This window comes from Nelumbo lutea, chromosome 7, assembly GCF_056320005.1.
Source record: "Nelumbo lutea isolate HS-2025 chromosome 7, American lotus-T2T, whole genome shotgun sequence".
Taxonomy (NCBI): domain Eukaryota; kingdom Viridiplantae; phylum Streptophyta; class Magnoliopsida; order Proteales; family Nelumbonaceae; genus Nelumbo; species Nelumbo lutea.
In genome coordinates this window covers 1,790,495-1,809,210 of record NC_142690.1, presented here as the reverse complement: position 1 = coordinate 1,809,210, position 18,716 = coordinate 1,790,495, and the positions used below count along the sequence as shown (strand labels likewise).

The following is an 18,716-nucleotide window of genomic DNA, read 5'->3' as shown; positions in this document are numbered from 1 at the left end:
GGGAAGGCATTAAACAAGTCCATAGTCAATGCAGTATGAGAAATTTTCAGATGAAATGTGCTAATTTGATTTGAATTACCCTTATTTCTCATCTAATAAGCTGATTGAACATCCAAAATTTTTTTTGGGAGAATTTTCCACATATCATGATCTGAAAGATTGCTATCTAGGGAATATTGCTTAAGATATCACGTCAATATCCATTCTTTATTTGGTCCAATTGTCTAAATGATCATGACCATTAGATAAGCGGGGTTGATGGCTAATTATGTCTAATCAAGGGACCATTAATTCTTGTCTGAATGTTTGACTTTTATCTTCTTTCCTTATTAGACGTAATTAGACACCAGCTGCACTCATTTAACAGTAATGATTGTAGTGTTCTTGCTGATCAGACAAAAAAGATTGTAATGTTCTCTGCGTCATCCACATTATTTAGAAACTCCATCTGTCCCAAATCAATCTCCGGCATATCATGAAACAAGCCTTGTGGTGTTATCAAAACCACCGAAGTTGTCTTCCTAGGCATCTTTCCAGTGGTCTTCTGCCACCAATTTGTAGTCTCATCCATGAATATCACCAGAGTCCTCTCTGAGAGTTTCTCTTGAACCTGAGTCCATGGGGAAGGGAAAGGTTGCTGTTGATTATTTAGAGATTGTCCTGAAACCTCTATGGTTGCTTTCATTTATTTGTCATGTGTTTGGTTTGGTAGGCTCTCACTAAAACCTTCTAATTCAAGATGAGATTTGGGTTTGCCATTCTCATACAACATAAGTTTTGGGTTGAGCAAATACACCCATTTTTGGTGTCTTGGTCTAAAGGTAGAGATGCACAGGACCCTCATGGTAGTCTTTCAAAAACCATTCTTCTAATGACAAATGTTTGATTGGGTGGGGGGTTTTGGAGGTATTGAAAAGTAATGGTAATTTTAAGAAAATTTAAGAAAAGTGAAAGGATAATTTCAGGTAACAACCTTATCTTTTTTTTTTTTTTTTGTTTCATTTGTTCTCGATATCATCATCATTATATAAGCCTTGTGCCAACTATATGGGGTCTGCTATATGAATCATATTTTGCGATTCCATTTTGTTCAGTGCATTGTATTAAAACTGTATTGGATCCACAATTATATGGTATCATCATCGTCATCATCATCTTCTTGTTACTTCCTCCTAGGTCCTTTTTAGTATTACCCTAGCTCTTCTAGCCCCTTCAACTTGTAACTGTTCACTTTGTCATTTGTTCTTGGTGTACTTAATTCAAATCCAATTTGAGTTTTGATCTGAATCTGTACATGATTTGATTTGAATATGAATGTTAACAGATCAAATTTGAATCTCGGTATGTTGGATTTGAATACAATGCATTTGCTGCCCTAGTTAAATGTATTTATTTGGGTGATAATGGCATATGAGTCAAACTCTGTGGGGTAATAACCATGTCTAATGGCTCCTAACACTTCATTTGTTTTGATGTTGTGGATCCAATACAATTTTAATGTACTATCTTACCTTTTCTTAGAAAAAGTATATTGAGAATACTATCTTTGACTAACTAGTTTCCATGTTCCTGAATCTATAACTGAAATGTCCCTTTAAGTGGTGCATGGATTGTGTATGAGCTTGACATTTTCATTTATTTGTAAAAGTTGGTGTGCATAACTGCATATGTATGGTACTGTGGTATTCTATTCCTTGCATTTTTTTCCCAAACCAATGATTGTTATTTTCTGCAGTGTTGTTGCAACTGTTGCGGCTCTGGCGAGTCCCTTGACATCTGGAAGACTGCTTCTACTTCTCAAGTCTCTAAGTGAAGCTTCAGAGACCTCTAGTTCGAAAAGATCCAAAAAGAAATCTAGCTATAAAGTGGGATCTCTTGTTGAGGCTGAGGTAGATATCTTTTCTTTGCATCAGTCTTGGAAAATTAAAAGACATTATATTGGACCTGAATAACTGTTTACACTTGTGTTCCATGATCTCTCTAGATTACTGACATAAAACCTCTTGAACTGCGTTTGAAATTTGGCATTGGTTTTCGTGGGAGGGTGCATATAACTGAGGTGAGTATTTTTGTGGGTTGTTTGTTTCACCATAATATCTAAATACTGCATGTGCTTTTTTTGTTGAGTTTCTTTTATTGTTTATTATTTACATGTTTTAGCTTCTTATGTTGCAGGTAAATGATCACCATTTTGTTGAGGATCCCTTCAGTAAATTTAAAGTTGGGCAACAGCTGACAGCAAGGATTGTTGCAAAATTTAATCAATCAGAAAAGAACAGAAAAGCTTGCCAGTGGGAACTCTCTCTCCGCCCTACATTACTTTCAGGTCAGAAATAATACTTACGTTTTGAGATTCTACTTTTCTGATATTTCTTTGTTCATTGACAGGCCGGTAAACTCTGTTGTATGTTCTATACGTATATTTTACCAAGGGATTCTAATATTCACAATATCATGAGCTCCATTAGAAATTTGTTATGCTTTCATTAGATTTTGGACAGTATGTTTGAGTGTAAATGACACCCTAATGAACAAATGACATAAATCAAGAATATGTTCTAAACTTAAGATATTGACATAATGTTAAATAAGTCCATGGAGGCTACAACTATTTAATAAAAGAATGATATCGAACATTTAGTTTACAATACTTGTTTAGTCGATACAAGTCCCATTGAGGTCTTACTTATATGCTGAACCTGTCAAAGGCGATAGAGACAGAAGGTGAAGAAAGAAGCTTTGTTCGTGCAAACAGGTGGAGAGAGAAGATCAGAATACAGGCAAAGACATTCGTGCTGGAGGAAACTCTAACCAGAAGAGAAGTTGTGTTGTAGCTTATTGAGCTCTCTAAAGGCAACAATCCTGTTGCGGGGCAAAGTATCTTGTGGTTCAAAGGTTTTTTGGAGGGAGCTATCACTCACAGAGGAGGGTGAGCTGTCGAGTCTCTTACAAAGAAGGTGATACACTTACTGGGTGGAAGTATTAGAAAACAAAAATGGAGCCTATGCATCACTGGCTGAATTCTTCAGCTATGGGAAGAAAAGGCTGGTTTGCATCCCAGAAAGCAAGCTAAGTAGGGTATGGAAACTAGTGACAGAAGCTCTACAACATCTTTTAGTTTTAACAGAGGACCCTATCAAAATGAATGCAAGTTTAGGGGGAAGAGAGTAAGTCTCAGGGAAGCGTTCAGAAGAAAAGTCATAAGAGGAACAAGTCTCAGGCTCCAAGACAGGGGCACAAGCTACTGGTAATGACCTTATAGAGTCGTTTTGGCTCTTATCTGCAGAACCTAAGGTGTCCCTTGAAGGTGTTAAAGGTGATTGGGAATAGAGGTATGCAATCACAGTAAACAAAAAGATACCAAACTGGAATAAAATTTTGGAGGACGTTTCTGTGATGCTAAAATTATCGGTACCAGCTATGTTGGATGTGAAGTAAGGTTATGGAGACCTTAATAGTCGATACTAGTGAGGGTGTAGCCGTGATAAATTGGTGGTGCCCCCTTGTCACGGGTGACTCCTTCATCGCGCCATCAAGCACCTACAGTGAGCCATCCGAGTGCCAGCCACGTGCTTTCATGGTGCCAACATGTGTGTCATGGGCGGGCTTTGCTTGTATTTTGTAAGGGGGACCGCCAATGGCGTAATTGTAATTACTTAGTATGCTTTTCCATTATTTTGATGTTTCATATTGTCACTCCCCCAAAAGCTTAACGTACTCTTTGAGGGGAGGTAGGTAGTCGAGTGAGCTCATAAGCGTGTAAAGGTTAAGCACGAGATCCCCTCGACACTGTACTGTGTGCTTGTGCTTACCACTGATTAATGCAATACAAGTAGCCTTTTGCTAATTCGTGTGCCTTCTTGTTGCCTTTCTGTGTGTGTTTGCTTTGTTTCGTAGGCTTACTCGCCCATTTTGAGTGCCGCACGGGGCCCCAAAGATTACCCCCGTGACACCCTGTCAAATGAGTTGGTTTTTCTGATGGAGCCCTTGCTATTAAACAGTGTGGCTTGCTGTTCCATCTCTGGACGGAAGCTACCTTTCAAAGGGTTGTAGCGATGATGGGAGGCTTATTAGAGACTTCCAAGTTCCAACCCTAAAGATTTGTCGGCAGTAGAAACTAGGACAAGGTTTGGGTTGATGCATCTACTCTCAGAGGGGTGTTGGTACAAGGTTTGGGTTGTTTTGGGAGACGAAGCGGTGCTCTGGGAAGGAAGAAGCAAGGAGGAAGACAAAGCTGGCGTGGAAGGGCGGGTGACGTGTGGCGTTAAAAAGATTTTTGTTAGGTGCCAACTGGAGAAAGCTGTCCAAAATCGGAAGACTTTAAGATTTCAAAAAAGGAAACCCAAGTCAAAGGGAAAGGCAACCAGCAAGTTTCTTTCTCTCGGCCGCAGGGGATTAACTCTGCTTTAGATCCAACAGCTAGGAAGTTTTCGTATGCAGAGGCCCTGTTAAAGAAAGTTGCCTTGTCTTGTAAGAGAACTGGATAGGCGGCTTGTTTAAATCCTTTGATGGTTGAAAGAAAGGAAAATGAGTGGGTTAGGCTGACCCGACCAGGTATTTCAAGAGGTGTGGACCCAAATTCTTTTAGTAAGGCCCGTGACTCTTTTAAGTAGTCACTTTTGGGTTGTTAGGTGATGACAAGAAGGGTGTATCATTGTCCCCCTCAATGGGAAACTAGGACTCCCATCGATCTTCAACAGCGGCAATGAAGGCTTTTGACAAACATGCTTCCTCTTCCATCAACCTACTGCAAAGTAAATTATGCCAACAAGAAGCTGTCCAAAGTCTGCCTCCTAAGGCCCGTTCAACCCCTGCTTGAAACGGGGTTGGCTTGCGAAATGAAGGCTTTTGACAAACATGCTTCCTCTTCCATCAACCTACTTCAAAGTAAATTATTTCAACAAGATGCTGTCCAAAGTCTGCCTCCTAAGGCTTCCGTTCAACCCCTGCTTGAAATGGGTGTGGCTTGCGAAATTAGTGTACAAGGAGTTCCCTACCCCCCGAGTTTTCTCTTTTTGTTACTCATCCTATGACTTCGCCTAAAACCATCACTAATCTTTTCGATTGTGTGCCTTCTTTGGTATGTGTGCCGAACGAACCCTATGTCATAAGCCTACAGATGTAGAAAATGCTTTTTGCCACAAAGCCTGGATTTTCCTTGGGAGTAGGGAAGATGGGGGATAAAGGTACGGAAGAGAGGATCCATGGTCTGGAGCCATCTAAGTCGACAATTCTGGTGTTTGATTTTGAAAGGGAGTTGGATGATTCAAGCAGTCAAATCAGAACTGGTCTCTCATTAGCAATTGGGGGGGTGGAAGAGATTTAGAAGAAACCTTTACTGGAAAAGCCTTTATGGCTGAAGACATGTACAAGAATGGATAAGGGCAAAGGGAAAAGGATAATTGTGCTTCAGGCTTGTGTATGTTTAGTGTTTATGGCTCAGTCCTAGGGGGAGGTAACACCTCGTGCCTCCTCCTAGGCTGAATGTACTGCTTTTTTTTAATTAATAAAACCACTCTCATTTATCAAAATAAAAGTACGAGGAGTGAGGTGGAAAAGCTGATTAGTAAATTAGATTATGTTAAGGCAAGCAGGAGGAGGGGTAGAACAATGGACAATGTTTAGATAAAGGTAGGAGATGGTAGGGCCTGAAGTGTCAGTGTTGGAATGAAGATTTTAAGTTGGAACATAAGAGGTCTAGGGAGTGTGGAGAAAAGAAGATTGATAAGAGAAACTCTCAGAAAAGAGAAGCCAGATGTGGTGTTGCTACAAGAAACAAAACTTTAAGAGGTGGACAAGAGATGGATCATAATTTAGAAGTATTTGGGGCACAAGGGACCTGAGCTAGGCTTGCACACTGTCTTTGGGAGCCTCAGGAGGGATTCTTACTATGTGGAAGAATGAAGTGCTACAGGGTCTAGAAGAGTTAATAACACAGTTTTCAGTGTCGGTCAAAGTGAGAAGTTTGATAGATGGAAAGGAGTGGGTGTTGACAAATGTATATGGCCCAAATTCATATAAAGAAACACCTCTTTTTTGGAAGAATGAAGTGCTATAGGGTCTAGAGGAGTTAACAACGTAGTTTTCAGTGTCGGTCAAAGTGAGAAGTCTGATAGATGGAAAGGAGTGGGTGTTGACAAATGTATATGGCTCAAATTCATATAAAGAAACACCCCTTTTTTGGAAGGAGGTGAGTGTAGTAAGGGGTTTGTGGGAGGGACCTTACTGCTTGGTTGGTGAGTTTAATGTAATACGGTTTTCGGCAGAGACAAGCAATCCAAATCACAAAGAATTATCGTAAGTATGAGGGAGTTTAATGAGATTGTGGACGCTTTTGAAGGAAATTCCTTTGCTACAAGCGGACTATACTTGGTCAAACTTCCAAGCTATCCCAATATGCTCCAAGCTGGATAGGTTTCTATTCTCAGTAGATTGGGAAGTTATGTGGGAAAGCTTGACCACACGAGCCATGCCTAGAGTAACTTCGTATCGCTGCCCTGTTAGCTTATCTCAAGAAACTTTGTTCGGTGGGCCCTCTCCGTTCAGGTTCAAAAACATGTGGCTAGAAGATCCTGCGTTTGTGATGAAAATCAAGTCTTGGGGGCCGGAGTTGGGTTCTAGAGGCTTAAAGAAAGGGGTTGGATTGTTGTGAATGCTAAAGAGTCTAAAAGAGGAAATAAAAGTTTGGAATAAGGAGCTTTTTGGTAAAGTGGAGGAAGTTAAAGAAAGAATTATCTTAAGGATTGAGGAGCTGGACAAGAAAGAAGGTTAGAGAAGCCTCAATGAGGGAGATAGAGAGGAGAGGTGGAGGTTAAAGTGTGAGTTGGAAGAGGTTTTAGTAAAGGAGGAGATATCCCAAAGACAAAAATCAAGGTGTAAATGGCTTTTGGAAGGGAACGGTAATACAACTTTCTTTCACTCTTTAGCTAGTGGTAGAAGGAAAAACCTGATTTCTAGACTAGAGGTGGATGGTCACAAGATAACTAGGGAGCAAGAAATTGTGAAGATCTTTGTGGATCATTTCAAAGGCATTTTTTCGAGCTTAGGAGAGAGGAGCTCTGTCTTCCTAGACCTTTTGTGGGATAGAGTGCCGGATCCTTTGTCTACAACCTTGGAGAATATCTTCACTCTAGAAGAAATTAGAGAGGCTGTTTTTTCGATGGATAGTGCGAAAGCCCCATGTCCATATGGGTTTTCTATGGCTTTCCATTAGGATTGTTGTTACCTTATCAAAGAAGATCTATTGGAAGTTGTGCCACCCCCATCTAGCTATGCATTCAACAGTAATCCACCTTGTTTTGGAAGAGCATTGTTTGTCTTCTACCTTTCGACACGGCAAACAGCATTGTTTCTCTCACTCTCTTCTTTCCCATTAGTTTTCTCATTCCCTTCCTCCCCTATCTCTTCCATTTTTTCCTTTCCTAGTCATCATCGGCCCATTGTCCATCGTCGCCTTGGGTGAAAAACAAAGGAGTTGCAACGGTGAACTCTTCTGTTATTCTCACTCGAGTTGCAGCGGTGAAAAACAAAGGAGTTGTGCCACCCCCATCTAGCTATGCATTCAACAGTAATCCACCTTGTTTTGGAAGAGCATTGTTTGTCTTCTACCTTTCGACACGGCAAACAACATTGTTTCTCTCACTCTCTCTTCTTTGCCATTAGTTTTCTCATTCCCTTCCTCCCCTATCTCTTCCATTTTTTCCTTTCCTAGTCATCATCGGCCCATTGTCCATCGTCACCTTGGGTGAAAAAACAAAGGAGTTGCTACATTTTCAGCATAAAACATACCAAACGTTGACCCTTTTTTAGTCTCCTATCGTTTTGACCTCCCCCAACCATTCACTAAACCCTCTACCCTTGTTACTGTCGTAAGTTGATTGAAATCAGTAAGAGATCAAGGAAATCAAACAAAAGAAATCATTAAAATAAATTAAATAGACATCATATATATTTCCACACAAGGACAGAAGAATTGATATCTATTATGAAAATAAATAAATGACAACTGTAGCTCTCTTCTTGTTATTTGCATTTACATTATGAGAAATGATGAGAGAGGTCCTATTGCAACGTTTTGGTAAAGGCCTAAGCCAACCTCGGCCACTGACCCAACCATCCAACTCTTCCTGATATAGGCCCTTGCTCTGTAGCACTTGTATTGCCCATAATACGGTATTGTCCACACACCAAACAATAACATTTGTTAGAACTGTAATATTTAAATCTTCTTGATCAATCCAATCAAAATCTGGGTTGATACGACCAGATTGTGGGATCAGAGGATATATATACCTTTGCTTGGTTGGGTCGCCCCAGTCATCCCATCCGTAAGGCAGTATCACACTTGACATGTACGTTAGAGCAAACACCACCCTAGAGTAAGCACCCCATGGCCTACCTAAGACGAAAGTTTCAATCCCAGTGATCTTGCCACCCAGGAAATTGAAACCAATGTTTTCGGCTGGTGTTCTCTGTGTTGTTCTATGATAATTAAGCAATATATATATATATATATGTATATATATAAATATATATAATGGAATTGATAAGTTTTACAGAAGTACAATCAAATCAAAGGGTCACAAGTGCAATATATTGCAGCAGATTGAGAAGATACTTCAAAGTGTGAGGCAGCGTTTCCACATATGAAGCAGTTTGGCTGTTGATATAACAGTTGCTGTGATAATGTCTCCCTGTGTCATCGAGAAGGTCACCACTGAGGATTCATTGTTATTGTTGGAAGACGATGACCAATGGCCATAAAATGGAAGAAAATTAAGATGGAAAGGAACAGGGTATTCTGGGTATAATTTAATATTAAATCAAACGCGTCAAGTCACGTGTAAAAGGTTTGTGATGGAGGCTTAATGGGAAGGGAGCTGTGTGACAATTGTCAGAAACAGTAGTGGTACTTTAAGACAATATTGAAACGGTAGGGTTATAGTTAGTGAATTTCCTAAACATTAGGGGTAGTTTAAGAAAATTTCCCTTCTGATTAATGGAGTGGCTAGACTTTTTTCCTGCTAAAAAAGGCTTGAGACAAGGGGGGACCCTTTATCTCCATTCCTGTTCACTATTGTTTCTGAATTCCTGAGTAGGATTGATTGTAGAGGCTGATCAGGTAAATCTATTTAGAGGTAGGAGGGTAAGAAGGCTTGAGGTGACAGTCATTCACTTGCAATTTGCTGAGGACATCATTACATGATAGAAAAAGCGTGGAGAGATTAACAGTAGTTCTCCCAGTTGACTGCTCACTTGTTTGCATGTCGTAGGATACAAATGATAGGGTTCTTCTACCCTTAACGAAATTTGGACATAATTTAAACTACTTTTATTACATAACAATGAGTGAGGAGACCAAGCCACCCCTGGTCTCATTCTTGGACATGGATATGGATGTGTGGCTTGGGTATGTGCTTGCTTTTGGTTATGGGCTATGACATTGTAATGGGACTAAATATGGAATTGAGCTTGGATCAGATCTTTGGCTTTGTCTGTATTGTGTACCATTCTAGAAACTCAAATAAGTTAGTGGCTCTTCTATGGACTATTTTGTGAGTTTAGTTAAGCTGTCAAGAAGTTTTGTTTTTCCCTCCAAATACATCAATGTGAACTATGGTTTTCTGCATATTCAAGTGTTTATGTTCTTTTTTCGTTTTTCGTTTTCCTTGGTGTTAGAAAGATCTCTCTGTTGTTTCTGAGTTCATGCTTTATGAGGCATGCTTTTATTTCTTTTGGTCATGTGAACTGTATTCATTTTCCAGGTGCCAGCGAGCTTGAGGATGGGGTAATCACTGATGATTTTAACTTTTCAATTGGAAAGCTTGCTACTGGTTATGTGGTTAAAGTGGATAAGGAGTGGGTGTGGTTGACAGTATCTAGACATGTGAAGGCTCATCTATTTCTTCTTGATAGTTCGTGTGAACCAAGTGAACTTAAAGACTTTCAGAAACGATTTCATGTTGGGAAAGCTGTTTCTGGTCATGTGTTAAACATTAATAAAGAGAAAAAACTCTTGCGTTTGATACCACACCCACTATCAATTGTTTCTAATGCAACACTTGACAACAAAATTACCAAGAAGGATGATCCAGAAAGTATTATTTCAAATGAGTTTGTTACCGAACATATTCATGAAGGTGATGTACTTGGCGGCAGAATTAACAGAATTCTTCCTGGTGTTGGTGGATTACTTGTGCAAATTGGACCTCATCTTCATGGGAAGGTTCATTTTACTGAGCTTGCGGATGAATGGTTATCTAATCCTCTGCTTGAATATCAAGAAGGACAGTTTGTGAAATGCAAAGTTTTGGAAATCATTCGTTCAACCAAGGGTTTGTTGCATGTAGATTTGTCATTACGTGCTACTTCCTTGGAAGGTATCCAATCTCCAAAGTCTGTGGGACTCAATAATGATTTGTAAGTCATTCATTCATTCCCAATTTGGTTTTTGTTAACCTTTCATGAGAGTTCTATAGAATGAATTTTAAGATATGAAGTAACTCTGCAGGTAATTATTATCTTTGAAATCTTAGTAAGTCTTTATTTGTTATTCTCATGCTGTTGATCTAAAGTGTTATTTTTTCATGTATTTCTTTTTCTTTTTTCAGTTACATCATGCAAATGCTTTTTTTTAATAAGTAACAGCATTTTATACTTGAAATTTATTATTTTTAGCTGCATTGAAACCGATAAAAAATTTAGCTCCATTAAATCTCTCTGACCTTGTCTTTGGAAAGGCATTTTTAACCGGCTGGGGGGGGGGAGTTTACCAAAAAAAGAAATCAGCTAGGGGAGGTGGCCATTTACTTTTGTTTCTTCCCTAGTTCTTTAATTGTTTATTGTGTTCACCACAGAACTGTAGTCTATTAATACTAAAAAAATTGTAGTCTATTCTTTATTGAAAACTAAGAAAGCAATAAATGATGCACTCACATCCAGTAATATAACACAGAGAAGCTGTTAAAATCTGAACTTTGGAGGATGGCTTCTCCATTTTGTATCTATGCAAACTTGATTCTATGCTGTGTGAAATTCTTGGTGCTTACATGATATCTGGCTTTGTCCATTATTTTTTGACCTTATATGGTGTTAACTTTTCTTACTTCTTCCTTGTGAGTTACAACATTGTTCAACACTAGTTTTAAATTTTTGAGTGTTGGTATGCATTTAATTTGCATATGTTTAATGGAAGGAGGCTTAGAGATTGCGTAATTTCACTCAAGTGGTTGGTTATCCATGAGGTTGATGAACCCAGGAATTTTGAAATTCCAAAAATAAACAAATCTTTTGACAATCATTCTACCACTGTTTTTCTGGTCAGCCTATCTCAGATTATTGCATTCAAAAGTTGTTACATGACTAATATAAGTTGTGGAATTGTTTCTTTATTGGAACTTGGATGTGAGATCTGATACTACATGGTGGAATTTTATGACCATTATTTAGAAGAAATAACTTCTTTTGTCTAAACCAGGAACATCGTTTCTAATGAAGCATTAAGCATTTGGAAAGTAGGTGTCAACTGTTTTTTTTCTTTTATTTTTTTAAATGATTGGTAACTTTACGAATTTCATTACTTGTGGAGAAAGGGTTGAAATGTACAAGTGAGAGATGTGCCAAACACCCCATTAATTTTAGGCTACAACTCCTAGCTAACCCACAAACTTCTCTATCATACATTCATGTCCCTTGAGTAGTATCCCCCAATACTGTTGATTTCTGGTCAACCCTTTTTCTCATTAGTACATCCATCTTGTTGTTAGCCTATCTATGAATCCATGTAAATTAAACCTTTTGTTCCCTTGCCAGATTCTTCACCTCTCAAAATGTTTTTTGCTGCCATAGTTGGGCTGTTGTTTGGAAGCCATCATATTATTTCCTGTGTCCCCCTCTACCACTATATTCTGGTAAATTAGGTTCTTCCCCAACCTTAGCCTTTGAAATACTGTGGTCAGTTCAGCCCTGGTTGAGTCACCATGACCTCTAGGACCAGAAAAATAGCATGATAATGCCTTGGTGGTTCCTGAAAACAACACCAATACTTGAACTACGTGGAGTGGCCATGCTACAGCTATCAAAATTTACTTTTATGTTGCGGGGAAAGACCAGCTAGATGGTTGTACTGAACTTATGTATATGCGTCAATGGTTGCATCCGTGTTCCATTGGTATGGATAATATGCTGGATTTTCCTGACTTTGAATGATGCTTAACTTTAAATATAGTACTGGTACTTTTATTTTACTTAAAATAATTTGATTGAAGATGCATTTTTAACTCCTTTTCTTGATTGTTTTTAGGAATTCTCTTAGAAGCCGAGTGAAAAGGATTGAGGATATTCATCCTAACATGGCCGTGAAGGTATGAATCAACTTGCTATTTATCCTGATTTCCCTTCATGTTCTTCTTCTATTTCTCTTCATCACCTGAATATATGTGATAACTGAGGGACTTCATCATTATTTGCATTTAATTGTTATTAGTTTTTTTTTCTTTTTTTTTTCTTTTTGGCTCTAAGGTATCATATATGCAATTATAAAATGACAAATCAAGTGACTGTCTGCATCTTTTTTTCTGTCTTTTTTGCGTTTATTTTATTTACAGCATACTTTAATACAAATCTTTACTTTACCTTTTCTCAAAAAAAAAAAAATAGCATGCAAATAATCTTGAGTTAGTTAATGTAGTGCATTCACTAAGTTTTTTAGTTTTTTCCATCTTATGACCCTATGTTTTTTTCCATCTCTTATCCAAACTATTTCTCTTTCATGGTTTCTATAACATTGGTGGGACAAAGGGGAGGAGAGGAAGAAGGCATGGTCTCTCTCTCTCTCTCTTTCTCTCTCTCACTCCCACCTTTTTGGTTTGAGTTTCAATGTATTTCTTTTGACCTTTGAATCTTGTGGGTGCGCTTTGGCATATCACTAATGTTTTCCCCCTTGTCTAGGGGTTTCATCCTTTATTTCTGTTTTGGTAAATTTCCCCATATCAATACAAAAAATGTTTTTGTGATTATCCTTTTATATTTTTGTTTGTGTGCCACTATGTGCCTTGTAAGTTCATTGCCAATGTTCCTATGTTTGTGCTGGTAGCTATTTGGATTAACTTCTGAGTGTTGCTGAACCATCGTCTGCTCTTTGCACTGATTCGGATTCCCAATTCATTTAGGGTTATGTTAAGAATGTTACTTCAAAAGGTTGTTTCATCATGCTTTCGCGCAAGATTGATGCAAAAATTCTCCTATCAAATTTATCTGATGGATTTATTGAAAATCCCGAGGAGGAGTTCCCTGTTGGAAAACTTGTATCTGGAAAGTAAGACTAATTTCTTTTTCTATTTAAATAGCTTTCTGTTATCTACCTTGAGTTAATTAAGATTGCCTACAGGGTGTTGTCTGTTGAACCTTTGTCTAAGAGAGTTGAAGTCACTCTAAGAACGGAGAATACAAGCAGTGCATCGAAGATTGACATGTGTGATCTAAGCAGTCTACATGTTGGAGATGTTATTTCTGGCAGGATCAAGCGGGTTGAGACATATGGTTTATTTATTATAATTGATCCCACAAACTTGGTGAGTATGCATGACGAATTGTTCCTAGAATCTTTGGATAATGGTTACCTTATTACAAATAAAAGGAAAATGACATTTATTCTGATGGTTAGATCAGCAATTGGTGTCCTATGCCAAATAACCTTCTAGATGACTGTGGAATCCGATATTTTCTGATGGTTAGACCAGCCACTGATGGTCATTTTGATTTTTTATCTGGTTGATCTGTATAGTTACCATTTTTTGCTGTAATGGTAAAATCTTGGGATGGCAAGTGTGAGAATGCAGGTTAAAGTCTGAGCGTGGTCACTTCGTTCAAAAAATGCCAAGGGTTAGGACCGAATCCAGTCTACCCCACCCAAGACCCCAGATAACTGGGACAGACATTGGGTAATGGCCTTATGTAGTTGGTCTCTATGTTGATTATCTGGTCCCAATCATTCTTCTGTGCACAAGATTTTCCTGATATTTGGCCTTTGTATTTTATCAAGGATCTAAGTATCAGTATGGAGTATCTTATTGGTAAGCTTACATGGATTTGGATATGGATACACTTCAGAAGTGCATAGATATGGTGGAAAGATATAGATATGCTTGGATACATTAGGGAAATTGTTTTAGATCCCACAAATACATTGAAGACATTAAATTTAAGGTTGAAACAACCATAAATAAAGTATAAGTAGATAAGAAATGCATATTTTAATGGTACATATGAAGGAATACACAGCAATTAATGTAGAAGAATTAATAAATACCATATAATGTTATTGTTAATGCATCGATTAGAAGTCCAAGACACAAATTATATGAACTATTATATTTTAGTATATCAATTATTTATCATTTTATTATTTTACTTTTAGTATTAGCAAAAAAATCAACTTAGTATTAAACTCTAAAATCTTTTGTAAACAACAATTTTGGGTTAGTAAATTATAAATGTTATTATTTAATATAAATTTAAGTATTAATTAAGAATTTATAAAAATATAATATCTTAACATAAAATATATCATACCTACTAAAGTTATTAAGATACATATCATATGGATATTTATAAATTTTATTTACTAAAATAATTATTCTAATGTTAATATTATTGTTATAAATTCTTTTAAGTTAAAACTCATTTTTTGATATATATGTGGATTAGTAGAATTGATAGACTCAACTTAATATTAAATTCTCAAATATTTTGTAAACAATATTTGTGTTTTTTTGTATATAAATTATAAATGTGTTTTTATTTAGTATAAATTAAAATATTAATTTTTTTTATAAAAATATATAATCATAGCTTAAAAGTATATCAGAGCTATTAGAATTTCTAAGATACATATCTTATGCAGATTCATAAATTTTAATTATTAAAATAATAATTTTATTGTTAGCATTTTTATTTTCGTTAAGTTTCTTTAGATCAAAAATCCTTTTTTGACATAAATGTTACTTTGATAGATTATTGATTTTATTAAATTTTATAAAACACTAATTTTAAAGAATATTCTTTTTAATTTTTAGTGTAACATAAATGTTTATTATTATTTATTTGGTTTTGCATGTTGATGGTAAACTGTATAAAATTTATTTTTGTTTCATCTCTTATCGTGTGCCTAGCACATGGCTTACTGCACCATTTTGTATTGGTATTGGCTGATATGTTACGATTCACTGTGATACACCCCAATATCGTATTGGCATGCTGCGAAAGAATGTGCCCATTCCTAGCTTGTTGCGTACCCATCTCACCTGATACTGATATGATATGCCCCATATTGGAGGTATTCTATCGATATTTGGATTCTTGATTCTAATCATGTAACAATCTCCTAGGTTGGGTTGTGCCATGTTTCAGAACTTTCTGATGATCACATTGACAACATTGGGAGTAAATATAGAGCAGGGGAGAGAGTTACGGCAAAGATTCTGAAGGTAATAATCTTTCTTGTTAAAAATTGGCCTCTGCTATCTAAACATTCTCTTTCTCTCTCTTCCTCTTTCACACACACACAGACACATATTTTCCCTGGTAAAGTTTGTGGGGTTATTTATTCATGCTTATTTATCCTATCATCAGGTAGACAAGGAAAGACAGAGAATTTCTCTTGGAATGAAGAATTCTTACTTGAGAGATGATACCAGTGTTGACCTTTTGAATAGAAATATTGATGAAAACAAACATGAAAATGGCTTGGTTGACGATCCTTTGGTTAGCATGCCCCAAGAGAGAAGTGCGTGTGGGATCCAAGATTCTGATCCTGATTATGGGAGTAGAGAATGCGAAGTCCTTGCACAAGCAGAATCAAGGGCTTCTATTCTTCCTCTTGATGTTAATCTTGATCATGTAGATGGCTCTGATTTGGATAATGCAGTAAATAGAGCTGAAGAACATGACAATGAGACTTCTACCATTTCTGAGAAGAACAAGAGGCGGGCAAAGAGGAAAGCAAAGGAAGAAAGGTCATTTCATTACTGGACACTATTGCAAAACTAGTTCTTCCTCTGCAATTCTTTTTTTGTTTTTCTTTTATCTGAAAATTTTCTGTACAGGGAGCTTGAAATTAGAGCTGCCGAGGAAAGACTTCTTGAAAAGGACATTCCAAGGACATCTGATGAATTTGAGAAATTGGTTAGAAGCTCCCCTAATAGCAGCTTTGTTTGGATTAAGTACATGGCCTTTGCTCTGTCTGTGTCTGATGTCGAGAAAGCTCGTTCAATTGCTGAAAGGTATATTGCTTGGACTGAAAGAAATTAAATTTGTTAAATGTGTTGGAAACAAATTCTGATGTTTTTATTTCTATATGTTTTTTTAATTTTTGGTAAGATTGTTTTTTTTTTCAATTTCGAGTTTTCTTTTTCTTTTCCTGCCAAGTGGATGCCCTCCTTAGGCTCCCAACATTTTTTCTTCTTAGGCTTCCTTTTTGTGACCCATTCTTGACACTACTGAAAAATCCTTATCCAACTCTATGAGGTTTGGCTACATAAATCCTGTTTTGCCATTTCACTCTATTAAGGGTTTCTGGTATATGGGATCCTTTACAAAAATATGAACATAGAAGTAAACTAAAATGGGTTACAAGGAAGAAAATTAAAGCCCAAGATTTCTTTTTGATATTTAATTGGGAAAGAGAAGGGGAAGGAAGTTTTATGCTGCGCTATGTTTTACCAAATGAATTCTATATTCAGTCATTCCTGATATTGCTTTTTTCATTTATTAGTGAGCAGTTGCTTTTTGCTCAACGTTCCTTTGTTATGATCTAGTAGAATGAAGGGCCAACCTTAAGAATTGGGCATAAGGCCTGGATCTGATCTTTGACATGCATGCGTGCATGTGCCCAGCTGGTGTAAATTTGTGGGCTGGTTCAGTCTGGGCTTGGATTGGGCCTGCCTAAGTTGCATCCCTCACCTCCCCCTTTCTTTGGGGAGTGGTCTCCATGATAGAAACATGTAACATGTCAAGTACATCAACCGGGTATTAACATATCTTGAAGGAAAAATATATACAAGAGGTTGTTTATCTTTGAGTTTCAGTTATGCTTTGATTATTTCTTTCTTTATCACCTACTGCTGCTCTTTTATGTTTTGAAGGGCTTTAAGTACCATAAACATCCGCGAGGAGAACGAAAAATTGAATATTTGGGTGGCTTACTTTAATTTGGAAAATGAATATGGAGAACCTCCACAGGTAGGGATATCTTGTTTGACATCAGGTGTTATGTTTTCCTCTTTTTTTTTTTCCCTTTCTATCTTCATTATTTTTTTTTAAAGTTGCCAAATTCTTTCAGGAGGCTGTCATGAAAACATTCCACAGGGCATTACAGTATTGTGATCCAAAAAAGGTGCACCTAGCATTGTTAAACATGTATGAAAGGACTGAACAATATAATCTAGCTGATGAGCTTCTGAACAAAATGGTCAAGAAATTCAAGCATTCTTGCAAGGTATTTCCCTCTACTTTATACTGAAGGGTGTAATTATCCCAGTATGAAATGCTTAACGTTGATGAAATTGCAGGTCTGGTTAAGGCGAGTACAGAGTCTCTTGAAGCAAGGGAAAGATGGAGTTCAATCAGTTGTCAGTCGTGCTCTTCTATGCCTTCCTAAGAATAAGCATATAAAATTCGTCTCTCATACAGCCATTCTTGAGTTCAAGTTTGGTGTACCTGATAGAGGGCGATCCCTTTTTGAGGAAATATTGCGGGAATACCCGAAGAGGACAGACTTGTGGAGTATCTATCTTGATCAAGTAAATCTCACTTCCCGTAATAACACCCTTTAAGCTTGCTCATGCTTTACCTTGAGGGATTTCCATGCCCTAATCCTTTTTCTTTTGATACTCCTCATTGATGAAACTAATAGGAGGTTAGACTTGGAGATGCGGACATTATTCGTGCATTATTTGAGAGAGCAGTAAGTTTGCGTCTTCCACCGAAAAAAATGAAGGTATGCCTATGCCACATGCACCAATTAATATTGGTTTGGCCTCTTTGGCATTTACTGATGTCAATTCCATTCATATGTAGTTTATATTCAAGAAGTATCTCGAGTATGAGAAATCTTGTGGCCATGAAGAACGAGTTGAATATGTTAAGAGGATAGCAATTGAGTACGTGGAGAATTCACTTGCTTGATGACTGGTCAAACCATCTCGAGATGAGAATGATTTGCTGACTCAATTCTATTGAAGAAAAGTCAGATGTGCCTTTGTGTACCATCTTTAGACAAGAGAACCCTGCCCTTCTCAAATTAGGGATGTCAATGCCCACCAGGTCAAGAGCAACAACTCCGGGCAATCTTGTACAGACTACAGAGAGGTTCAATGTAATTATTACGGCGATGACTGTAAAATGTGATTTTTCATTCCTATGCAGTGAGAGGGTAATTCGAGGTGGAAAGAGATGTCTGAAATCTAAGGTCAGATTTCATGATTTCATCTCTGCGGCATGCTGTCATTCAGCAATTTTTCTTGTGTAAAAACACATTATGGACTACGGAGCTTCATAAGAAATTTTTGTAATTTACGGGATAAACGAAAGGGGTTGGCAGACCATAGTGTATTTAAGCTCGAGTATCCGTTAAATTAAGGCCCAAGAGGCCAAGATTGTTAATTGTGTTCTTGCTCAGTGAATGTCTAATGGCTCTTGTATGGTTGTACTTTGGATTC

At 37.4% G+C, this 18,716-nt stretch overlaps 1 protein-coding gene across 2 annotated transcripts in view; it reads left to right on the top strand.

The window, feature by feature from the left end:
- The window catches only part of LOC148844570 (RIBOSOMAL RNA PROCESSING 5), a 71,796-nt gene extending 53,080 nt beyond the window's left edge, over nucleotides 1–18,716 (top strand). For both annotated transcript variants that reach the window (XM_088953069.1, XM_088953068.1), the window contains exons 26-40: nucleotides 1,736–1,889; nucleotides 1,985–2,059; nucleotides 2,176–2,326; nucleotides 9,765–10,419; nucleotides 12,302–12,362; nucleotides 13,170–13,315; nucleotides 13,388–13,571; nucleotides 15,387–15,485; nucleotides 15,631–16,013; nucleotides 16,104–16,280; nucleotides 17,142–17,238; nucleotides 17,339–17,494; nucleotides 17,568–17,798; nucleotides 17,912–17,995; nucleotides 18,076–18,716. In XM_088953069.1, the coding sequence (XP_088809195.1) occupies nucleotides 1,736–1,889; nucleotides 1,985–2,059; nucleotides 2,176–2,326; nucleotides 9,765–10,419; nucleotides 12,302–12,362; nucleotides 13,170–13,315; nucleotides 13,388–13,571; nucleotides 15,387–15,485; nucleotides 15,631–16,013; nucleotides 16,104–16,280; nucleotides 17,142–17,238; nucleotides 17,339–17,494; nucleotides 17,568–17,798; nucleotides 17,912–17,995; nucleotides 18,076–18,183 (2,761 nt within the window). In that variant the 3' untranslated portion in view covers nucleotides 18,184–18,716. The remainder of the gene's footprint in view (nucleotides 1–1,735; nucleotides 1,890–1,984; nucleotides 2,060–2,175; nucleotides 2,327–9,764; nucleotides 10,420–12,301; nucleotides 12,363–13,169; nucleotides 13,316–13,387; nucleotides 13,572–15,386; nucleotides 15,486–15,630; nucleotides 16,014–16,103; nucleotides 16,281–17,141; nucleotides 17,239–17,338; nucleotides 17,495–17,567; nucleotides 17,799–17,911; nucleotides 17,996–18,075) is intronic.